This window comes from Cottoperca gobio, chromosome 3 (assembly GCF_900634415.1).
Source record: "Cottoperca gobio chromosome 3, fCotGob3.1, whole genome shotgun sequence".
Classification (NCBI taxonomy): domain Eukaryota; kingdom Metazoa; phylum Chordata; class Actinopteri; order Perciformes; family Bovichtidae; genus Cottoperca; species Cottoperca gobio.
The window spans coordinates 23,815,288-23,836,918 of record NC_041357.1 but is presented as its reverse complement, the minus strand read 5'-3'; the positions used below and the strand labels follow the sequence as shown (position 1 = coordinate 23,836,918).

Genomic DNA, 21,631 nt, shown 5'->3' with positions numbered 1-21,631 from the left:
TTGAAGTTTAAAGGAAGGAAACAACCTTCATCATGGTGAGTTATGATGTTGTGACTAAGAAGCCATGACGATCCCATAGTACTCATCATGAAGAGTTCTTGAGTTATGAAGATTGAAGCAAAGTGCTTACAAAGTTTTATCCTAAACAACTTCAGTTTGCAGCCAAGAAGGGCGAGAACCTGATCAATAAATGATCCCAACTATGAGAAAATAAACAAAGCAATGACTGCTTCATCAGCGTAGCATTTTATCTTGGGTGATTCTGCATTGAATAGTTAACATGCATTAAAAAGTTACACAGCTGTGGATGACATGACTCATCTAAAGCTTAGATAAATATGTGATATGGTAGCAAACACATGAATTCATGCTGAAGTTCTGCTTTAAACAAATTCATTTCACAGTAAAAACACGACCCGTTGCTCTCGTCTTCCAGTCACTGTGTGAGACAAAGAAAATAAAACATACGCCTAAAGTAATAGAAAAAGTCTGTATTAAACATTCCCTTTTTGCTAAACACCAAAAGTGAAAACAGAATAAGGCTCATTTGCCGTTTAGCATAATCAAACAACAGCATCCAATCAGTAGTGCTGATACACAGAGGGAAGATTTAAAGGGATTTATTTAGCTCATACTTGTTGCATTGTAACATGAATACGTGTGTTCCTCTGTGAAAAGGGGGCTTTGACGAGTACGGTTAGATAAACATCAAGAAAATAAATACTCCACTTTGCATGTTGAAGTGTGATTCACAAACATACTTTCATGGAGCAAAGAACTGAAGCTGAATTTGTGCTGGAATGTTTGATTTGTATATAGTAAGAAAAATGGCATAAATCCCATTTAATGGAGTCGCATACAGTTTCAAATAAAAGTGATTTCAACCCTGAAAAGAGTGAAATGGGAAAAGATGTCTAATAAGAGGCAGGGCCGTACTTTCATTATCTCATTAGGGGAGAATCCTCCTACAAGTAAGATAAAGACTAATACATTATATCTACTGAGTGGTCCAATACTCCACAGATTAAGAGGATCTGGGACTAAACACGATAGCTTCAGTCCACACGGGTTATTTGGTCCTTAAAGAGCCATAAACAAACACAAGAAGAGCTAGAACATAATAGAAACGTTTGACAAAGTAACAGAGAAAAGAGTAAAAGGAGGAAACAAAAATAGCATGGAGGTAGAGAAGAAGTCTTTGACATCGTATCCAGCTTCCATCAGTGGTCTCTTAACATCATGTTTGCATTATTGCACTGCAGTGAACACAGAGGAATGAAAATCTAAAAACACATCAAAACAGGCTCGCACATTTTTCACATATATTAGGAATTAAAGGAGGCGAAAACCTCACTAGCTTTCTATTTTAAATCTCTTTGCCTTAAAGAATGAGATAGGAGAGGAACGAGGCGGGACAGGGCCTTTTCATGTACAGGTTCATACTTGTACTTTGCCGGTATACTCTAATAACCATGCATGTAACATAGGAAGGGGAGGCAAATCTGTATGGCTTTTTGAATCCCATGTTTTCTGATCCAGGAGCCCACAAAAGTTGATACTTTTTAGATACTCAAATGTCTGTGCACAAGCACTGAGAAAGTGAGTTCTTCATGATATTATGTCCCCTTTACACAACTCTGGAGAAGGTTGCTGCGTAGTGGAGTCACAGGTTTAAATGACACCAGGAGAATTTATCCTACAGCTGAAGCTTTGTCAGCTTCTAACCAAAACAAAAGTTGGTATTTATGGACTTTATCCGAACCTCATCCCTCTTTTATCTAATCCTAACTGAAGGCCAATTGTAATAAGGGCTTGGAGAAGAAGAGGAAGACAGGAGTCAGATGATGGGCAACAATGACGAGGCAAAGATGTTGGGCGTGTTGAATCAAAGTAGGACAGTGTCTCCTTCAAAGCTTTGGTTAAAACAAATCAAATGAACTGGATGCAAAAGGGTCGACAGGCAAAAACAGTGCAAATAGATACTATACTATAACACACACACACACAACACACACACACACACACACACCCGTGTTTAACTGCACCCACCTCAAAAATGAGCCCATACAGTTCAGATCTGGTGATCTAACCTGATAAATAACCACTGAACCCATCATGTGACTCCCATGAATGATAATTAGTTCTCCCTATGCTCCACCACTAGTTGCCAGGGCGACAGCAATAGCCTGATAAATTTCTCAATGAGTACCCGTGTTTGCCGGGTAGATCAAGTTTCCAGAGACACATTGTTTGCCAACATGTAGTTAGCACTACACACAGATAGACAATAGTGTCCTTCTCTAGATCTGCAGCACCAGGCCGGCAGCTGAGACGTTGTCACCTCCGCCTGCAGTTTGGTAAACCTCAGTGCACACCAGCACTGGTGCTACACAGATCTCGTAGTCCTCCTCATCCCAGCAGCTGACGGGCCTGGTCTCCTGCAGAGCGATACGCTGGCTGCCCTCCCGCCGGCTAACAGAGAAAGAGTCGTCCATGATGAGCCTCGCCTTGCTGGGGTCAATGTCATCAGAGCCACAGACGTGGCGGTTAGCCGTGAGGGAGGCCTTGGCAGTGGCTGACATGGTGTTCTTCCACTTGGAGCCGTGTGTCACAATCATGGCCTGAAAGGCCAGCGTGTGGACGTGGAGCCGAGTCAGCGGCTTAGCTTTAGCGCCATTTGTGTCACTTTCTGCATTGGCATCCTTGGAGCGAAGGTTCACAATGCGATAGACCTCCCTCATCTGGTCGAGGACAGTAGCCACACGAGGGTTTGGGTCGGACAAGACTGTGATGTTGGAGCCTTTAAGCAGACTGAGCAGGTTGGGAAGCTCCTGTTCATTCATCCCTAAAGAGTCGGCCTGGGAAAACAGAATCAGGATGAGTGATTAAACTACGGACAAGACTTTAACTGAGCTGTGCATCTTCTTATGCTGCCTTCAAATGGGGTTGTGTTTATCGTGTTCACGAGAACACTCCATATGAACACAAGTTGTGGCGTGTTAGTTGATCAGAAATGGCGGAGGCCATGGTAGGTCATTTTTTGGTGTTAATATTTTGACATTTTCTTTATAATTTGATTGCCGTTAAAAGACAAGCCCTTGGAGTTTTTTTGAAAGAAAAAAACATGAACAAGAAGGACATAAAGAATGACTGATGGTCACCACATCAACACATGCGAGTGCACAGAGAACGTCATACTTAGTGACTAACCGTGTCGCTAAGAGAAGAAACCTTTTACTATTGGTGAAGAATTTATACCCCTATATTGGACCGGCTCATTGCAGAGACACGAGCTCAGGGCTCCCACTAATTCAGCGTAATGGTGAGTTTTTTATGCACTTTATATTTGTTTTTATGCCGGCCATATCGTTTTTTTTCGTCATATTTATTCCCCCCTGTTTCTGGACAACAAGGGAGTTCAACAGCAGCACATTAGCTATATCAGGATGCAGTGGCGAGCCGTGCATTTCACACCTAGTCCTACCTGAATTATCCCACCTCTTAATACCATCATTATGACGCCATGGCTCTAGAAACTATACATTTAGACAGAAACGCAGTATAACTGGGCGTTGCAGCTCTGCATAGCTCTGCCTCTCAATAGTGCGTATCCAATCAAAAGACGTAGACGTGCTGACGTTATCGTACGCCTGCTAGCTGGCCCCGGTGTCCCCAACTCGAAATCTGATTGGTTAACACCACAGTTTTGTCTCCGTTCACTTTAAGCGACAGGCGCCCGCACTGTTGATTCTGAAGGCCTCAGGGCAGATCTCTTGGACCCTGGCAACACATGATGGCTGAAATATGATTGGATAAAAGCTCTAACATAAAGGCCAGCCCTCCAAATCTCGATCTGAGGCTGAAAGCAGCGCAACCAAGAGGAAAGCTATGAAATGAAGAGAATAGACTATGGGGAATAATTTAATACATATTTGTGGGAAAAATATATCAAAATTAAATGTATATTCTGATGATGTTTAGCCCAGCAGAGAAGGGCTCGCTGGCCCTGACGGCCCACCACTGTCAGGATGTAGCTACACAGACAAGAGTTCAGAACTGTTAAGGACTACTAATGAAGTAGAGCAGAATGATAACATTCACTGCTAAATGAATATTTTGTAGTGATGCAGAAAGACAAATACAGTTTCTGTTGAGTCACAGACTATTAGTTTAGAAATGTATTCAACAAATTGAACTAAGCAAATCTAGTTTCAAACTACCTGGTATTATTTGTCAGACATCTTGTACCTTTTTATTACCTCACCGTTTCTTTTTGGGGACATTAAGTTTTTGCCGTGTGACGTAATGTGTTGATTAATGTTTAGTCATACATACATGAGGAATGACGTAGTGAAGTAGTTCTTCCATTATACTCTCTTCTACAAAGCTGGCCATCTCAAAATGGACACCAATCTGTGGAGACGAGGAGGACAGGAGGTCGGCGAGGCGGGAGAGTAGAGCGTCCCGCTCACCTGGAATGATGACAAAAGGTAGCCAGATCATAAGGAGTGAAGGAACAAAGGAGAGAAGAGTAAGTGCAAGTCCTTGTTACACGTTTAAGCGTAACTCAGAATAGACTAGTTCATCTTTTCAAAGCTTTCTTCCATTCACTTCCACATGATTTTATAACAAACCTTGGTTCAGGGAGAAACTAACTGACCACCGACAAATGTTGAACACTATCCCATTACAGTTGTGCAACACAAAGCAGCGGAAACTACTGCAGCGAATAAACAGGTTTTCACCAACAGGCATGTGAGGATATGAAAAATGTAATGTCACGATTATCCTGATATTGGAAATTCACCACGATCCAACTTATTGTGAGCGTTTTTTTGATTTTATTGTCCCATCTCTAGTCACCAACTTCCTCTTACCTGACTGGAACGGGAAGTTATCCATCATTTGCAGCCCACCCACCACCAGCAGATCTGGTTCAAAGCCTTTGAGATTTTCTGCAAACGCTGCCATGGAGTCCAAGTAGGGGTTATGTTCATCACTGTGGATGATATATCTACAGAGACCAACACAGTGAGCTTCAAATACCGTACACGCGCCTGTTGCGATCAGACACACCACATCATTAGCATCTTTTAAATCCCTGCTTAAAACTTTTCTAAATAGAAAAGAGTTTAGACATGTTTAATATGTTGCTGTGTTTTATCATCTCACTCTGGCCATTTAAAATATTCTTAACTTTAACTTATCCTCCGGTGTTTTATATTTATGCTTTTATGCTCAGTCATACTAACACGTACCTGTTGGCTCTACGTGACGTATAATGACCCCAGCTAGCACCGGATGGATACTCCAGGATCAGATGAATGTCTGGCTCTTCCAATATGTTACCTGCCACTGTGAAGACAAACACAGGTTAGTACAGGGCCATGGAAGTGAAGAAGACTGGGGTGGGAACATACACAGAAGGCAGAGAAGGTAGAGGTGGGTGTACCTGTAATGTGCTGGGACAGGACATCAGTAAAATCAGGGCTGAAACTTCCCCCTAGCAATACATCACATCCTTCTGTTGCCATGCGACCAGCCATTACCGGGGCATTGCCGCCTACTGCCCATCTGTTTCCTGGTAAGTCTCGGGACGCTTCGACCAGCTCACTGAACAGAGTATCATTTAGCATAAAGCGCCTGCAAGACAACAACAAAAATGTAAAACAATGTTAAAATTTGAAAAGTACCAACATTTCCTGTAAACACTTATTTTTGTCTCATCATGTTGTAGTTCAAAGTTCTTTTACGCAATTTGTAAAGCATTTTGCTTTGAAATGTGCCGTTTAAGTAAACATGCCTTTCCCTTTGATCAAAGTAATTAAACCAGAGAGACTCGTTCACCCGGTCTGCTCGCAGGTATAAACATGTGAAACTGAAATACTATGAACCGGTGCGTTTATTTTCTCTGAGCATGTCAAGCATATGAAGAGTATCAAAGTCTAAGAGAAAAGAAAGAGGAGCCAAAAGACAAACTAAAAAGAGAGGAAGAAATGTACCTAAGAAGAGGTGCAAGAAAAAATAGAGAGACTGTGTGGAGAGGATGGGAGAAAGTTAAGAGCTACTGATACGAGAAGAAGCAACAGAAAGATAATGTATAATGCCGTAAGTCGCCTTAAACTCTTTTATGATGCCTGGCCGTGCTCAGGAGATGCAGGAAGTGGCACCCCTTGTTGCTTTGAGACACCAGACACCATGTAAACAGTGTGAATATAAAACACACACACACACAGATGGTTTTGTAAGCATGTTGCCATATGGTGTTATTTCCAGACACTGAACAAGAGCTCACAGACGCCACAACCAGAACAGGAGCAGTCGCCGGTGAAAGAGAAGAGCGGGAAACAAGTTCAACGGAATACAAATCCATTACTATATAACTTACAAATAAACCCCCACACATTCATTGTGTTTGTCAAAGATCATGTGAGGGAGAATGAGTCAGGAGCACAGCAGCTCCAGGCGTGCAACAAAGAAACTGTTTTAAATGTATTCTTGGCTTTCTTGTTCAAATACAAAAACAGTGTTTTAAATAGTAAGGTTTTAACGAAATGCATGCGTTTAGGAAGTAGTGAGTATACTGGATAAATGAGACTTGGATTATACAACACGAGTTGTGTCAGAGTTTGTAAACTGATATTTTTGCTGTTGTTAAACGCTGGCCCTATTTACTCTAATTCATCAACACTTCTCTTCGTTTTTTTGATTCTTCATCATGGAGGCAATCGAGAAAAACGTTTTCAAGGGTGAGTAATTGATATAAAAATGGTCATTATGGGCATGAAGTGTTTCTTTATATTTCTATTATTTACAAACACACACACAACACTTACTCTGCAGCAGCTCCCGGTGCAAAGAAGTAGGCAAAGCTCTGAGCCAGCTGCACTTCATTTTCTAGGAGGTCATGATGTAGGGGCTGGTCTGTGGAAGGGAGGCCAATCTTATTAAGCAGCGATACCCCGTCCACTAGCAGGTCAACACAGCCTCCGAAACCTGTGGATGATGGAAAAAAGAAGAGAAGAAAAAGATAAATATGTGATAAAATAAAATAAAAACATGCCCTTAAGCAGGTATACAACTTAATATCTTGGACCAACAAGGAGAAGAGATGGCGTACAAAAATAAAAAGCCATTTTCTTTTAGACACTAGAGCTGCAACAATAAGTCGACCAATCAATAAGTCGATCGACATAAAAATAAAATGCACTAAATTTGAATCACTATTTTGATAATCAATTAATCATTAGTTATTTTTCATGCAAATATGGAAGAAAATGCTGTTTTCACCCTCTAAAATGACAAACAAGACATGCAAAGACTTCACCTTAAAGGACATTTTACAGACCAAACAATTAATCTAGAAAATAATGAGCAGATCAATCGATATTGAAATGTATGGTTAGCCCTATTAGACACTGCAGTCAAACTGAACAGCAAAGCGAAAGGTAACGCAGTGGGCAGCTTTAGTAAATTGAGAAAATAGAAAACCACACAATGGGAATCTGCTGTGCTGCCTGCAGCGTAATCTTTCTACACGTGTGGCTGGTTGAATGATCTGACATTTCGATAAAGTTTCAGCAGTAGGATCATCAACAAAGACAAAGGCCAACATGCTGTGAAACAACCCCAGATAACAACCTCTTAGAGAAGGCAAAGGGCAAAAGTTTGTTGTGTTTTTAAATTTGAATTAATTTGAATATTCAACTTCACTCCAGGCTGCTTTGTTTACTTTTCCTTTTCAAGTCAACAGGCCAGTATATGTCAGTGTGTTTAAGTGCTTAACTCCATTTCACCATCTGAAAAACTTTATATCAAAGCATAAGGATTAGATCAAACTTTCTGTGATATTATGCGGACTAGGCTGACATGTGATGTTATTATATCTAACTCTGAATAATAACAACGTAACCGGTGTGACTGCGTGGAATCAGCCTGTTGAACTGGGTAAAGGTTGGACAGATACGGTGATCACTTCTGTTGTGCGTATGCAACAAGGCTCAAAGGACAAGATTTTAGGATTAGATCATGCCAGTCAAGAAACAGGCCCAATCATGCTAATAATGTTGTTTGCTGAAACCTGTTTTAAGCAGTTTGTCAGGTGAGGAATTGTCCTGTTGGTTGATGGAGGGTCTCTACTGTGGACTGAGATCTGAAATCATTCATGCTCACCGCTTTTTAACCTCCCTCTTTTCCTTCACCAAACTAAAACATTAGCTAAGATAAGTCAATCATTTGCTGACAAACCTCCTTAAAGTAACAGAAAAAAGAAAAATGTGTAGTGAGGCTTTGGATCTCCAGCTTAATATCCTTTTAATATGCCACATTTAGGAGACCTTTCAAATGGTGCTATGATCTCAGCATTGCTTTTTTTTCCTAGCTACAATGTTCAATGTATGTTCCTGTCCTGGTCCCTGGGTCCCTAGGCCCCCCCCCCCCCCTTTGTTTTTGTTGCAGTCTGAACTGCGATGATAGCCCTTACTTACCAATCTCTTACACCAAGGACACTGGAAACACAGGGACGACCCCCGTAGCCAACGTTATTGTCAGTTCACAAAGACTAAGTTTTACCTGTACTTTTTATAATTCCATATAGCCCACTTAAATGTGTTTCAGGTGAACGTAACAACGTCAACATTAGCCAATTTCAGTTATAGTAGTCATGGTTAGCAATCAACTTTTATTGTTTTGCATTGTTAAGAGTAGGAGCAAATAATGCATTTACGTAATTGTATCTTGAGCTGCTGTCTAACTTCAATGCCAGCTAATATGGTTGCCATTCATTACGCACTTAATCGATTATAAGACCTTAAAATTAGGTTAGCATCGTTAGCTAGTTTACACCACCTGCACTTACCAACTGCCACTTTTGGTCTCGCGACGTCATTCATCCCGACTTTGCCTTCAGCCCGGAGCAGAGAGGACAGGACGGTGTCCAGCCGGTCATCCAGGTCTGCATTCTGGGGTGCCCGGAACCAGAAGGCCAAAAAAACCACAAACAGGGACAAAACAGGCCCATATTTCATCCACGATGTCCTGCCGTCTCTCTCCATCGCTCTCTAACTTGCACCAGTGGCTCACCCTGCCAGCAATGAAGCCGTGCGTTAGGTTGTCTGTTTGTTTTGGGAACCAGAGTGTACCGGAAGTACCTTAACTGGGCGGATACTGAGCAGGATTTCAGCTATCGATTCAAATCACCACTTCAACAGTTTCAGCCTCTGTTAGCAATTATTAGCTATGATATTTTTTTTAAAGGACGCTTGTTTTGCGTTCTCGAGCACCGCTGTAGGTTGGATAATGGGTACACTCCTGTGCGCAAAACAAACAACTTTTATTTTACAACCAACGGGTAGTGCTTGTTTTTACTGACAGTAAGGCGGAAGTGAGTACAAACATTTTTACACAAACAAACATGCCAGAGTGGCTACCCCATTAACAAAAAAAGAGTTATATATATAACATATATAGATATAACATATATATAACAGAGAGAGAGCAGAAATAGAGGAGGAGGAGATAGAGAGAGAACACAGAGAGAAGAGGAGAGAGAAGAGAGAGAGAGAGAGAGAGAGAGAGAAGGAGAGAGAGAGAGAGAGAGATAGAGAACAGAGAGAGAGAGAGAACAGATGAGAGAACACAGAGAGAAGAGAGAACAGAGAGAGAGAGAAAGAGATGAGGAGATAGAGAGAGAACACAGAGAGAATAGATAGAGAGAGAGAGAGAGAGAGAAGAGGAACAGAGAACAGAGAGAGAGAGAAACAGAGAAACAGAGAGACAGATGTGTGGGGAGATAGGTATTGAGAGACTAGAGAGAGAGGAGAACAGAGAGAGAGACAGAGAGAGATAACAGAAAGAGAGAGAGAGAGAGAGAGTAGGAGGAGATAGAGAACACAGAGAGAAGAGAGAGATAGAGAGAGATGAGAGAAAATATATATATATATATCTATATAACATATAATATATATATATATATATATATAACATAATATATATATATATATATATATTATATTTATTATATATAATATATTATATATATAATATAGTTATATATATATGTTAATATCTATAACATATATATAACATAAATATATTATAATATAATAATAATAATAATAATAATATATATATAAACATATATATAACATATATATAAGCCTAAACCCAAAGCCCCCCACTCCATGAGTGATTTGCGCCTCGCCAATGAACTGAATTGTCTGTCGCTTTGAAAGGCAATGGGACAGGCCTGACACCATCCCCCACGACACTCTTCATCAGCTCCAGCCCAGGAGCCCCATCTCCCACAACTCAGCAGCGGCAATAGCCTCTCCACTACTGCCCACCTCAGTGCCCCCCCCCTCCACTTCCACAGTGACACCTCTCTCCATTCTTGAGAGGGACGTCAACACCCTATTCCAGAGGCAGAACCCCCGCAAAGCAGCCGGACCTGACTCTGTCTCTCCCTCCACTTTGAAGCATTGTGCTGATCAGCTGTCTCCAGTGTTCACAGACATTTTTAACAACTCACTGGAGACATGCCACGTGCCAGCATGCTTCAAGGCCTCCACCATCATCCCTGTCCCCAAAAAAACAAGGATCACAGGACTAAATGACTACAGACCCGTCACCCTGACCTCTGTGGTAATGAAGTCCTTTGAGTGCCTTGTCCTGTCCCACCTCAAATCCATCACAGACCCACTTCTGGACCCCCTGCAGTTCGCCTACAGAGCCAACAGGTCTGTAGACGATACTGTCGACATGGCCCTCCACTACATTCTCCAGCACCTGGATTCCGCAGGAACCTACGCCAGGATCCTATTTGTGGACTGCAGCTCTGCCTTTAACACCATCATCCCAGCTCTGTTACAAGACAAGCTCTCCCAGCTGAACATGCCTAACTATATATATATATATATATATATATATATATATATATATATAGTTCTATATCTATAGATATAGATATATCTATATCTATCTATAGATATAGATCTATATCTATATCTATCTATAGATATATCTATATCTATCTATAGATATATCTATATCTATAGATATATATATCTATAGATATATCTATATCTATAGATATATATATCTATAGATATATCTATATATCTATATCTATAGATATATATCTATATCTCTAGATATATATATCTCTATATCTATAGATATATATCTATATCTATCTATAGATATATATCTATAGATATATCTCTATATCTCCTTTAGTTTTTTTGGTACAATCTTTAATAGTTTTAACATACAGTGCAGATCTCTAAAAAAAAAAAAAAGGAACCATAAGCTTGTAAACTTAAGTAGGCCTATATAAAAAGTAGCTAGAATAATCAATACATTTAGGGTACGATTTCCTCACGTCATAAAGAATCAGAATATAACGTTTTCATAAAGTAAAGCAAAATCATTGTACAAGATGTCAAAGTACATTTGGAAATACCTTTCCATAATTGACCACTGACAATGCCAGGAGAGTGGCTGGTTTTAAGTTTCCATTCATTGATCACATCTTGACCAACATGTCTGTTAATTTAATCCCTTCAGGGGTGCACATCAGTCAAATAAAATACACATTTATTTAAAATGCTAGCATTCACATTCAAGAGTAACAACACCTTATTGGGAACCAAATATTGTTTTATTTAATTCAGAACATACAATTATGTGCCAATATTTTTGATCTATACAGAAAGACAATAAAAACATCCTATTATCACTTCTGTAAAATAAAAAATAAAAAAAAAAAGGCAATTTTCTTTTAAAATCAGATACTAAAATACAAAAACAGCCACCAATCACAAGGAAGTTACAAAGTTACATCCTAACATTATGTAGTGGCATAATGTTGAATAAAAATATCAAATGTGAAAGCTGTGACCATTAAAAATTTGACACATTCTGACCTTTCTTTGCCGAGTTGTCTTGTAATTTCAATCATGGGCGGTATTGCTCCAAAATGCCCCACACCGGAAAAATGTGACGACAATGGAACAAATACAATTCTACAACAGTGACAGTCTGCTTCAAATCACCAGAGATAAAAAATAAAAGCACATACATATTCCTTAAAAACAATTTCCTCCTGTGCAAAGTTTTTATTGCCCTTACAACAGCTCATTCACAAAAACACCCTCAAACCAACAATGCTGATTTGTGCTCAGGCGCATACTCCATCTTCTAATGTACCTAAATGAGGTGAAGGTTGCTCTTGATTTCTTTGTTCCACCTGCTGTCAAAAGAAACCCACATGCCATGTGTGCAAGGTGCTCAGTGGACTTTAACTAAAAAAAGGACTAAAAGCTGTTAAACGAGTTTTATTGCAGGCAAGTTGAGTGTGTCGCCCTCTAGTGATTATGCAATGGAACCCGCAGCGCAAAACCTGCAAGAGAAAAACACAGTCAGTTAGGCACAGACATCAAGAGTCCTGTGCACAAATACAAATCCATGCACTCCAGTCTAGCTTATGACAGGATGTTGAAACAGATGGCAGAGTTGTACTGTATAGGCACACAGTAAAACACAGGTTTGTTTGAGGCCATTACATGTTGCATTACCTTAAGAGTTTATTTGGGAATCCCTGCCACAACCTCAGACTCCATACCACAGTGATCCGATCCACGCAGGAACTTGAAGAATCCTGAAGACCGGAAACAGAGCAGAGGGCAGTTAGAGCAAATTGAAAAAGAACATATGGAAGGCTGCTAGGTAATTACAGTACAAGGTGTTTTACATAAAGCTCGATACAATTGTTGATTTACTTGTTTTTAAACCTGTTGCAGACAAGTATTCATAGAATTGTATATAAAAATGTAGCTATGCAAAAATAGTATCAGCTTTTTTAGTCAAGATTTGCATGGGTAAGAAGCGTTTGTGTGACTGTTGAATCTACATCCTGACAAAGTGTTCAGTTGAGGCCGTCGTTGGTGTAAGAGACTGAAGGGCAACCATCGTATGAATTAGGGTTGGGCGATCACACAAATACGAATCGGCTATCTGCGACTGGCTGAGTACAGATGTTCTTTCTGGGCGATTTGTCATTTTATTTTGCAACTTTAGTGGTCTGCCTCCGAGGAACGAGTGAGATCCCCAACGTTTTTTGCGCACGGACCGGTTTCATGTAAGAAAATATGTTCACGGACCGGTCTTCAAAGTGTGGGGGGGGGGGGGGATAAATATGATGGAATAAAATTATACGGCCGGCATAAAAACAAATATAAAGTGCATACAAAACTCACCATTACGCTGAATTAGTGTGAGCCCTGAGCTCGTGTCTCTGCAATGAGCCGGTCCAATATAGGGGTATAAATTCTTCACCAATAGTAAAAGGTTTCTTCTCTTAGCGACACGGTTAGTCACTAAGTATGGCGCTCTCCGTGCACTCGCATGTGTTGATGTCAGTAATTCTTTATGTCCTTCTTGTTCATGTTTTTTTCTGTCAAAAAACCCCAAGCGCTTGTCTTTTAACGCCGGGTGCCGGCATATGAAGGCTTCGTTGCATCATTTGCGAGCCTGTGTATATTATGCAGAGCGGTGCATGAGAATCACCTGGAGCGATAAACACGCATTTCTCCTGATATTGTCTTTTAAATGTCTCCTCATTCAGTCTTTTCCCTTTTCCAAAAAAGCTCTTTAAAGACGTTTGTTTTCCACTCATTGTTGCTTGTGGGCATAATTTTTTGATGTAAAGTATCACTTGACTGAGTCTTGACATGTGTCAAGAGACACAAAACGCACAGATAGATGCATCTGGGGATTTTTCAAAATAAAATATTTTTTTATTCAATCTTTCTGTGCGGCCCGGTACCAAATGACCCACGGACTGGTTGGTGAATTAAGGGTTTATTTCAACCAAAACAGAGTTTGTGATTGTTGGAGAGTTTGACTTTCTGTCAAGTTTGCATTAATTTAGTTTTAAGCGATGACTTAAGATAATTAAGCTAGTCTTAGTTTCTGTCTTCTTTTGTATTGATGCGTCGATGATGTTGTCTTTTTGAACCCTTGCTGCAAAACTAATTTCTCCTTAAGAGGCAATAATGCTAACTTTGAACCTCAGCCGGTTGGACATTTTTTAACATATTGCCCAACCCTAGTATGAATGTTAGTTAAAAGTAGTAAAATATGCATCTCTGCCCACCATTATCGCCCCAGTCAGTGTTCCAGGAGTTGGCACAGAGCCAGTAGGGAACACCATCCTCCTCTCCCCAGCCCAGGATCTTGATGGCGTGGCCACCAAGAGGAGACCCAGACACATGCCGATACACGCCTGGAGACCAGAAAAAAACAAGGCAAGGAACACAATAGATGTGAAGGTCAGCAAGAGTTCGAGTTCAAGTGTGAGAGAGAAAGTCAGAAACAACATTTTACAGAATCACTGAGCACAATCTGAAATCAGCGTTTACGCTGTGCTCAACGGCTCGTGAGTGTACAAGTACACAGTAATCCGTGTGTTTTTACGTTAATGGTGTTCTTACCAGTCTTGTACTGCAGAAAGTCGTCATAGACGGTAAAGGCTCCCTCTACTGGGCCGTTCTTGTATATCTCAATCTGAATCTGCTCCACATCTGACAGCACGCTGTAAGACGTTTTACCTGCAACAGACTTTAGAGTTAGTACCCTGTGCTGCGCGTGTGTGTGTGTGTGTGTGTGTGTGTGTGTGTGTGCATGTGCATTCAAAGCTGCGTTCATCAAGATTAGAGTTCAGTTCATTTTAGGACAAACATTTTTGTATGCATGCACTGTGGTCTTACATATTTCAAGATAACAAATCATGTTTCAACAGAAATCGGTTTACTCTCCATAATGCATCAACAGAACATTAAACCACATCCAAACATTACAACAAAATATAATATAGAAACATCTTTCCTGTAACATCCCAGGGCCAAATCAAAATACAGTTCAGGTTAGATTTCATTTCTTCTTTTATATACTAAACACTGGTGGGTATGCAAAGACACAGAGCTACTGTTAACGTGCTTTACTCTAATGGCTTTTCTTACCAAAGTGCTTGTCCAATTTGTAGCTGGGAGTGTATCCAGGTTCACACTGGAAGACGCACTTGGGCGTCCCTCCACCCTCACCAGTACAGGAGGGTCTGCTGCCATTCACATGGTGTTCACAGGGTTCGATGGTGTAGGGCCGACAACCTGTACACACAAAGAGCAAAGCCTCGTTTATACCCGCATGACACCGTGGAAACAAGAAGTTACAGGCAAAACGCCATAGACTAAACATGAACTCCTCAATGCAGAGGAAGTAATCAACTGTAAACTCATATGAAATATTCATGGGCATACTTTATCGCCTTCACACAATCTAGAAATGTCGACTAAAGAAAAGAGTTGCATATTTGGCTCACGCACCCTCACATCGGGGACTCTACGGCGAACATAAACCTAGCTTAAGACAAAGATAAGAATTGGAGACACCAGACACGAAGACCACTGTGGGAGTGTCACACACAGAAAACAACTCACCAATGGCGGAATTATAGAGACCTCCGGAGACCAGCCCCTGATTGGTCCAGAAGTCCCAGGCAGCTGAAGGGTAGCCACCATTACATCTAAAAAGAGAAAATATTTGTTTTCATTTTCCACTTTCATAGACAACCACTATGCACTCTCTGCCTCCAACTCTAAATATTAGGGAGGCAATAAAGCCAAATACAGATTCTAAATCCTCTTACAGTAGAACTGCATCTGCTGATACCGAGAACAGACTCATTAACAGGGCTCACTTTAAATTATGTATACCTCACGTGGATCTCACTAAAATCATCTTTTTGTAAGGTTGCGCTGCATTTCCTGTGGATCAGTTATATCATGGCCGATACCTGATCCACTTAATAAGGTCAGCTTTGGCGCAGATGCTATTCTGCATATTGCACCGGTGCATTCCTACACATTATCGGACTTCCATCTTGACTTAATTCATTCTCTCCTCCCATTACATACCAAGTAATTCAAATGTCAGACCACATGGTTTGCTTTACTGTAAGTCACTGAAAGAATCTACTGTGGACATTTGAAGACATTACAGCATCTCACCCGTTGCCACAGCTTTTACAGCAGGTCAGCAGATCCTCTGAGGAGATCTCCACGCTGATCTTGGTATTGCTGTGGATACACACGCGGTCGGAGATGGCCTCTGCAGCACCAAACGCCTGTGGGCAAGAACCAACACATGTCAAAGACACACAAACACAACTTGGGGGGAGTTTTTCATCCATCTGAAATGAGGGTGTAAGGATAGAGGGTGTTTGCCGTTCAGCTCGCCAAGCCCTTCAAAGAGTTTGAAGCTTCATTCATAACGTGGACATTCAAATTCTAAAGCAAGTATTCTGAGCAGCTTCTTCTTTGTATGTCCATTCATTTTTTGTTTTGAGCAGTGAGTTTTTATCTCACCCAGCAGGATCCACAGGAGCCCTGGTCTCTGATCTCCTTCAGGGTGGGACAGTTGGGCCACTGCAGTCTGGAGTCAAAGTCTTTAGGCAGCTTCATGTCTCCAGCATACTGAACCCTGCAGAGGAAAAGAGTCAAGTATTAGTGCACAATTACTAACAGCGACAGTGCAAGCAGACTGGATGTGTTTTGTTATGGGCAGGTGGGGTACAGAGTTTTGGTCCATACGGTTTGTTTTTGTACGTACAAATGTACACGCTCCATGTATAATTAGGGGATGTACAACACAGCTAACACCCTCACTGACATGTATGCATAATGGAATACTAATCTCAAGTTCATCTCCTGTATTTCACGAGTGAGACTCACATGAGTGGCAGTTTAGGTCCGTTCAGCAATGTACCGCAGAGTCTCTGAACATAACTGTAGTCGACATTACGGAAGTTGTGACCAGCCTGCAGGACAGGAGAGAGATTTAGTCAAATAGAACAAGAGAGAGATTTAGTCAAATAGAACAGCTTCCTCAGTAATAAAATACAAACAAAAAGAAAGACAACTCACCGTCCAGGTAGTGTTGATCTTATTGATGTAGTTGACCATCTCACTGGACAGTGGAGGGAGGCGGGGTCTGGCCAGGCTCACCGACAAGCTGGCAGCCAATAACAGGAAGGTTGCACGCCACATTTTGACTGAAAAATACAAAATGAAGAGGCCAAATGTATTTCTTATTCACTCAACGAATTAGGGCTGAAAAAAGACAAGACAAAAAAAAGGAGGTCAGGAGGTTTATGGGGCTGGCCGGCTACTACAGACTGTTCATTACGGGTTTTTCAGAGCTGACCAGCCCCCTGACCTGTAAGGGTGCCTCAGATCCGGTCAAGTGGACGGAGCAGTGTCAGCTGGTGTTTGAGATGGTTAAGCAAGCCCTCTGTGGGGAGCCACTCCTTCATACGCCTAACTTTTCTCTCCCTTTTGCGTTACAGACCGACGCCTCAAACAGTGGGCTGGGGGCGGTTTTGTGCCTCGCCACACGGTGGGCGGTCGACACCCTACGTTACTACCTCCTGGGACGCTCCTTCACCCTCTGGTCAGACCATGCCCCGCTGCAGTGGCTCCACCACATGAAGGAAGCCAATCACCCGTTGGAATATAGGGTTACAGCCTTTTAACTTACATTTAGTTCCCTCCTCTCCTTTCCTCCGCTCTGACTGTAGGTGTGTGCGCACGTGTGTATGTGGGGTGCAAAACAGAGCGGAGGAGAGAATGTGAACGCGCAAAGTAGACAGAACACACTGAAATGTGCACATAAATTAGATAAACATAAGCATTATTTCATTTAATAAAAGAGCACCTGTTCAATTTGAAAAATTAGTTGTGACCGACCACACACACACACACACACACACACACCTCTAATATTGTAAATCATATCCGATATTGCAATATTAGTCTAAATAGATTAGATATGTTTTCCATATTTGTTCAGCCCTATTACAAATGACACTTGAGCAATGGTCATTTCATTGCACAAATGCTGATTAGATCAGTAAACACTACCACAGTTACCTAAATCTAACATACAAAGCTCAATTCCAGGCAAAACATGTATTTTGATCATCATTAATAAGTGAGGAAGACTAAATAAATAATAAAAATGTCTCACAACGAAGGCTACAAAAACAAACCTGCAGTAACCTACTTAACCCCGAAACACTTTCAGACACTCAAACTTCTGATAAGAAAAAGGAAAACATTCCTCAAAGCTGACTACACATCGTCCCTCTGGTTGCAGCTACAAGTGGAACATGCATTCACAGTGTACATAAAGAGAAGCGAAAACATCTTATCCTCGGTGCATGCTCGCCACAGATCTTTCCAGTGGTTAAACACGTCGAGTAAGCAGGCCAACATGTACAAAGCATAGCTCAGTGGTTTTCAACCTTTCTGTGGCCAAGGCACACCAAATTCACTCCTCCCCTTTCCTCCGCTCTGTAGGTGTGTGTGGGAGGAGTGTGAATGTGAATGCACAAGGCAGGAAGAAAACAAAAAACATGAATTTCAGGGCGCACAGGGTTGCGTTGGGGGAATATATATGTATGCTGTCTGTGCTCCGGTGCGACCGCCACAAATGCAAATGTATGAACTCTTTTAGTTTTTAGATAAAAGCATGCCCCACATGGTCCAAATTTGCTCTCAAGTGATACACAAGACAACTTTATGGGAAGTGAAATACTCTGTTGAGAGTAGAGAGCAGCTGCAGACAAGGACCCATTAGAGATCATAATGTACCCTATTAAATAAGAGGCATGGCGTGCACTCAGGGTAAGCATAATGATCCAGCAAAATCAATATCAGTGCAGACATTGTACTTCTTTATAAACATGATGGGATGAACTGGCATGCAGCTTCAAACCCTTTGAAAAAAGGACCAGCCAATCTTAAGACCTGAACAGGAGTGGAGAACATTTGACCATATTTTGTTCCAAGCCAGATTAGCAAACACTACATTTTAATCAGTCCGTTACCAAACACAGATGTTCTCTGGAGAACAAGAGCCCGTCTCTGTCATCAGCACACGCGTATAGGCATGTTCTATTTCGGTTACCGAGAAAGCAGAAGAATGCAAACACCTCAGGTCTGTCGGAGAGAGTTTGGGACAGAAAAAGCATGAATGATAGTGAAACTGGTTTGAGATCACATGACTGAGGCTAATGAAATATCATGATCATTATCCAGAGCGACTTACAGTGAACCAACTACAGGCACCATCCCCCTGGAGCAACTCAGGGTTAAGTACCTTGCACTAGGCCATCACCTCCACCTTTACAGACTGACCTCTTAAACCACTTGTCTTCCTAAACCAGGTTCCTGTGCTCAACTTTCTTTAATACCACAAGCAATTGTTTCATTAGATTATGTAAAATAAATATAGACAGGAAGGACTTCCTTGGCTGGGCAAGATAAGTGTATAGTCACGCACTAGGTTGCAGTTACAGGTTGATTGTAGAGAATAAAATGGGTCCTACAGCTGCTGGAGTCTTGGCCTTTTATCGACTGCATGTGCTGTAATAAACGGATTATATATGATTTATAAAGCTGTGAACCATCTTTATCATTTGCATGCTATTAACTGTGTGCAAAATATGGAAATGTGAATAATGAATAACTCAAATTACACAAACATGTCTTGCAATATTTGGATGTGATATGGGGAAGTGAACCTTCAGTCTGCTGACAATCCCGAAACAAAACCAATCTATTGTCAAATACTTTCAACAGTTATCATAGCAAGACGAAAAGCTACTTTAACCTCGTGAGTCACAGCGGACGGCTGTGAGGACCCTCTTTGGCATTTTTTTTGCATCTCCAACATCTCTAATTCTCTGAAATAAAAAAAGAGCCCCGCTTTTTAGCTTGATGACTAACTGATGCTAACCAACATCGTTTTTAAGGCGAAGAGGTTGTGAAATCGTTTCCCTGTGTGGGAGTTTTTGGTAAAGACAGACATGTGTGAGTCAGCACCAAAGCAACAGAGACAACGCATTTTAGTTCCTCAACACCGCCGACCTATGGAATCAATGGCCTTCACATGACAAGTCCGACAACATTGGGGTTATTCAGCAGGAAAAGACCTTCAAACATTATGATCAGATACTCCATCTTCTCTGTACATTATAGTTTTTCACATTTACACTTAAGATAATGCTGATCATTATTGGTAAAGGCACATCTGAAGAGGAATACTTTAAACTCAAACTTTGGATGTCAAAATGACAGGAATCAGGTACTATAATGGTCCTTCTCTATCTATATAACTTAATACCCATGTATCCAGCACAAAGACCTGGAAGAAGGGTCAAGATAGTGTACAAGTACAGAATTTCTTATACGTGAAAAGAACAAACACACCGACACCTTCTTACCTGATCAACAAGATGACAGTCTGATAAATATGTAATACTTTACTATAAATCTGGTTGGTTCTGTGAGCAGATAAAAGTAATTTCCTTATTCTTTGTCACAAAGCGAAGGGTGAAGTGAATCTGACCCCTGAATTACTCAATAGAGAGAAGCTGCTCCCAGCTCTGTACAAACCAAGTTTCACTTTCAATTCCCCTGTTGTATCAATGTGCCTGACTGTTCTGTATTATGGTTCATATTATTCATTTATACTCCGGGTTTTAAGTTACTTTCTTTCTTTAATTGGAGGTGCTGCCTGCATCAGATTTCAGTCCTATAATCATGAATAGGTGTGTTTGACGAGATCAGCCCCACCTTGCTTTCAAACGTTTATCTTATCACCTCTGAACATAACGCATTTAAATGTGTCAGGCAGACAACAACAGGCACAGATTGTAAACAAACTGGAATTAAACTGATTTCTGAATCAAATTAGTCCGAAAATAACTAAATTAAACGGTTTAGTTGAATGTGTTCTCAACTAGTTTAAGTAAAGTGTTAAGTAAACAGTTTAAGCTAGGCTAGCTGCTCAATCACCCTGTAAACAAACTGCAATTGACGTCTGACAACCGGAAGTGATACAAATAAATAAAAGCATTGGAAAAAGCGACATAAATAAGTGATTTACCTGTATGCATGTCAGCTGTAGATTTGAACTTGAACTCTTCAGCTCCAGGACCCCCGTGTAGTCTCTGACTGTCTCTGGTCAACAAACTGTTACTCAACGGTCCTCCTCTTTATGCCCGCGGGGACCACGTGAGCCGGTCACGTGCATGCAGCTCATGTGACCGGTGAAGATACCGAAACAGTCACACTCTCCCCTTTTCCAATCTGTGGGTGTCTTCGTTGATAAGGTCATCAGTATCAGTATCAATATCATCAGTAATGTTTTATTTTCAGAAAAAATAATGATCTGGATCTAATCGGGTCAACAGTACAATGAAATGTGTGCGAGAGAGACAGCATGTCAGCTCAGCAAAATCAGCAAAATTAAATTATATATATATATGAAATATTTTAAAATAAGTACTATATAGAATTGAATGATCTACTATTGAAAACAAAAATGTTTTAAGATTTAATTTATGTAAAAATCCTGCAATCAATTTTTTTTCTATATTTCCTCATTACTATTATTGTTTTTAACCTATATTGTAAACTATTCAAATTTAAATTAACTTTTTATGTATATATTTCTATATTTTTAAATAAAGTTTACTTTAGATCACATTTCATAGGACAGGCATAGC

The 21,631-nt window shown here is 40.8% G+C and overlaps 2 protein-coding genes across 2 annotated transcripts; both read right to left on the bottom strand.

The window, feature by feature from the left end:
• Positions 1-227: 227 nt before the first annotated feature.
• Positions 228-9,347, bottom strand: adpgk2 (ADP-dependent glucokinase 2). Its single transcript, XM_029428506.1, has 7 exons — positions 8,858-9,347; positions 6,837-6,996; positions 5,453-5,643; positions 5,259-5,355; positions 4,878-5,014; positions 4,336-4,472; positions 228-2,858 (listed from the first exon to the last, which is right to left on the bottom strand). Exons 1-7 carry the CDS (start codon positions 9,051-9,053, stop codon positions 2,301-2,303), a joined length of 1,476 nt encoding a protein of 491 aa, XP_029284366.1. The 5' UTR covers positions 9,054-9,347; the 3' UTR covers positions 228-2,300.
• A 2,290-nt stretch (positions 9,348-11,637) lies between these two features.
• On the bottom strand, positions 11,638-21,137 carry ctsba (cathepsin Ba). The gene is made up of 11 exons (XM_029427014.1): positions 21,010-21,137; positions 16,983-17,110; positions 16,791-16,876; positions 16,425-16,539; positions 16,068-16,183; positions 15,498-15,583; positions 15,021-15,167; positions 14,493-14,609; positions 14,156-14,284; positions 12,576-12,658; positions 11,638-12,400 (listed from the first exon to the last, which is right to left on the bottom strand). The coding sequence occupies exons 1-10, from the start codon at positions 21,017-21,019 to the stop codon at positions 12,585-12,587; spliced, it is 1,008 nt and encodes a 335-aa protein (XP_029282874.1). The 5' UTR covers positions 21,020-21,137; the 3' UTR covers positions 11,638-12,400; positions 12,576-12,584.
• Between the last annotated feature and the right edge of the window lie 494 nt (positions 21,138-21,631).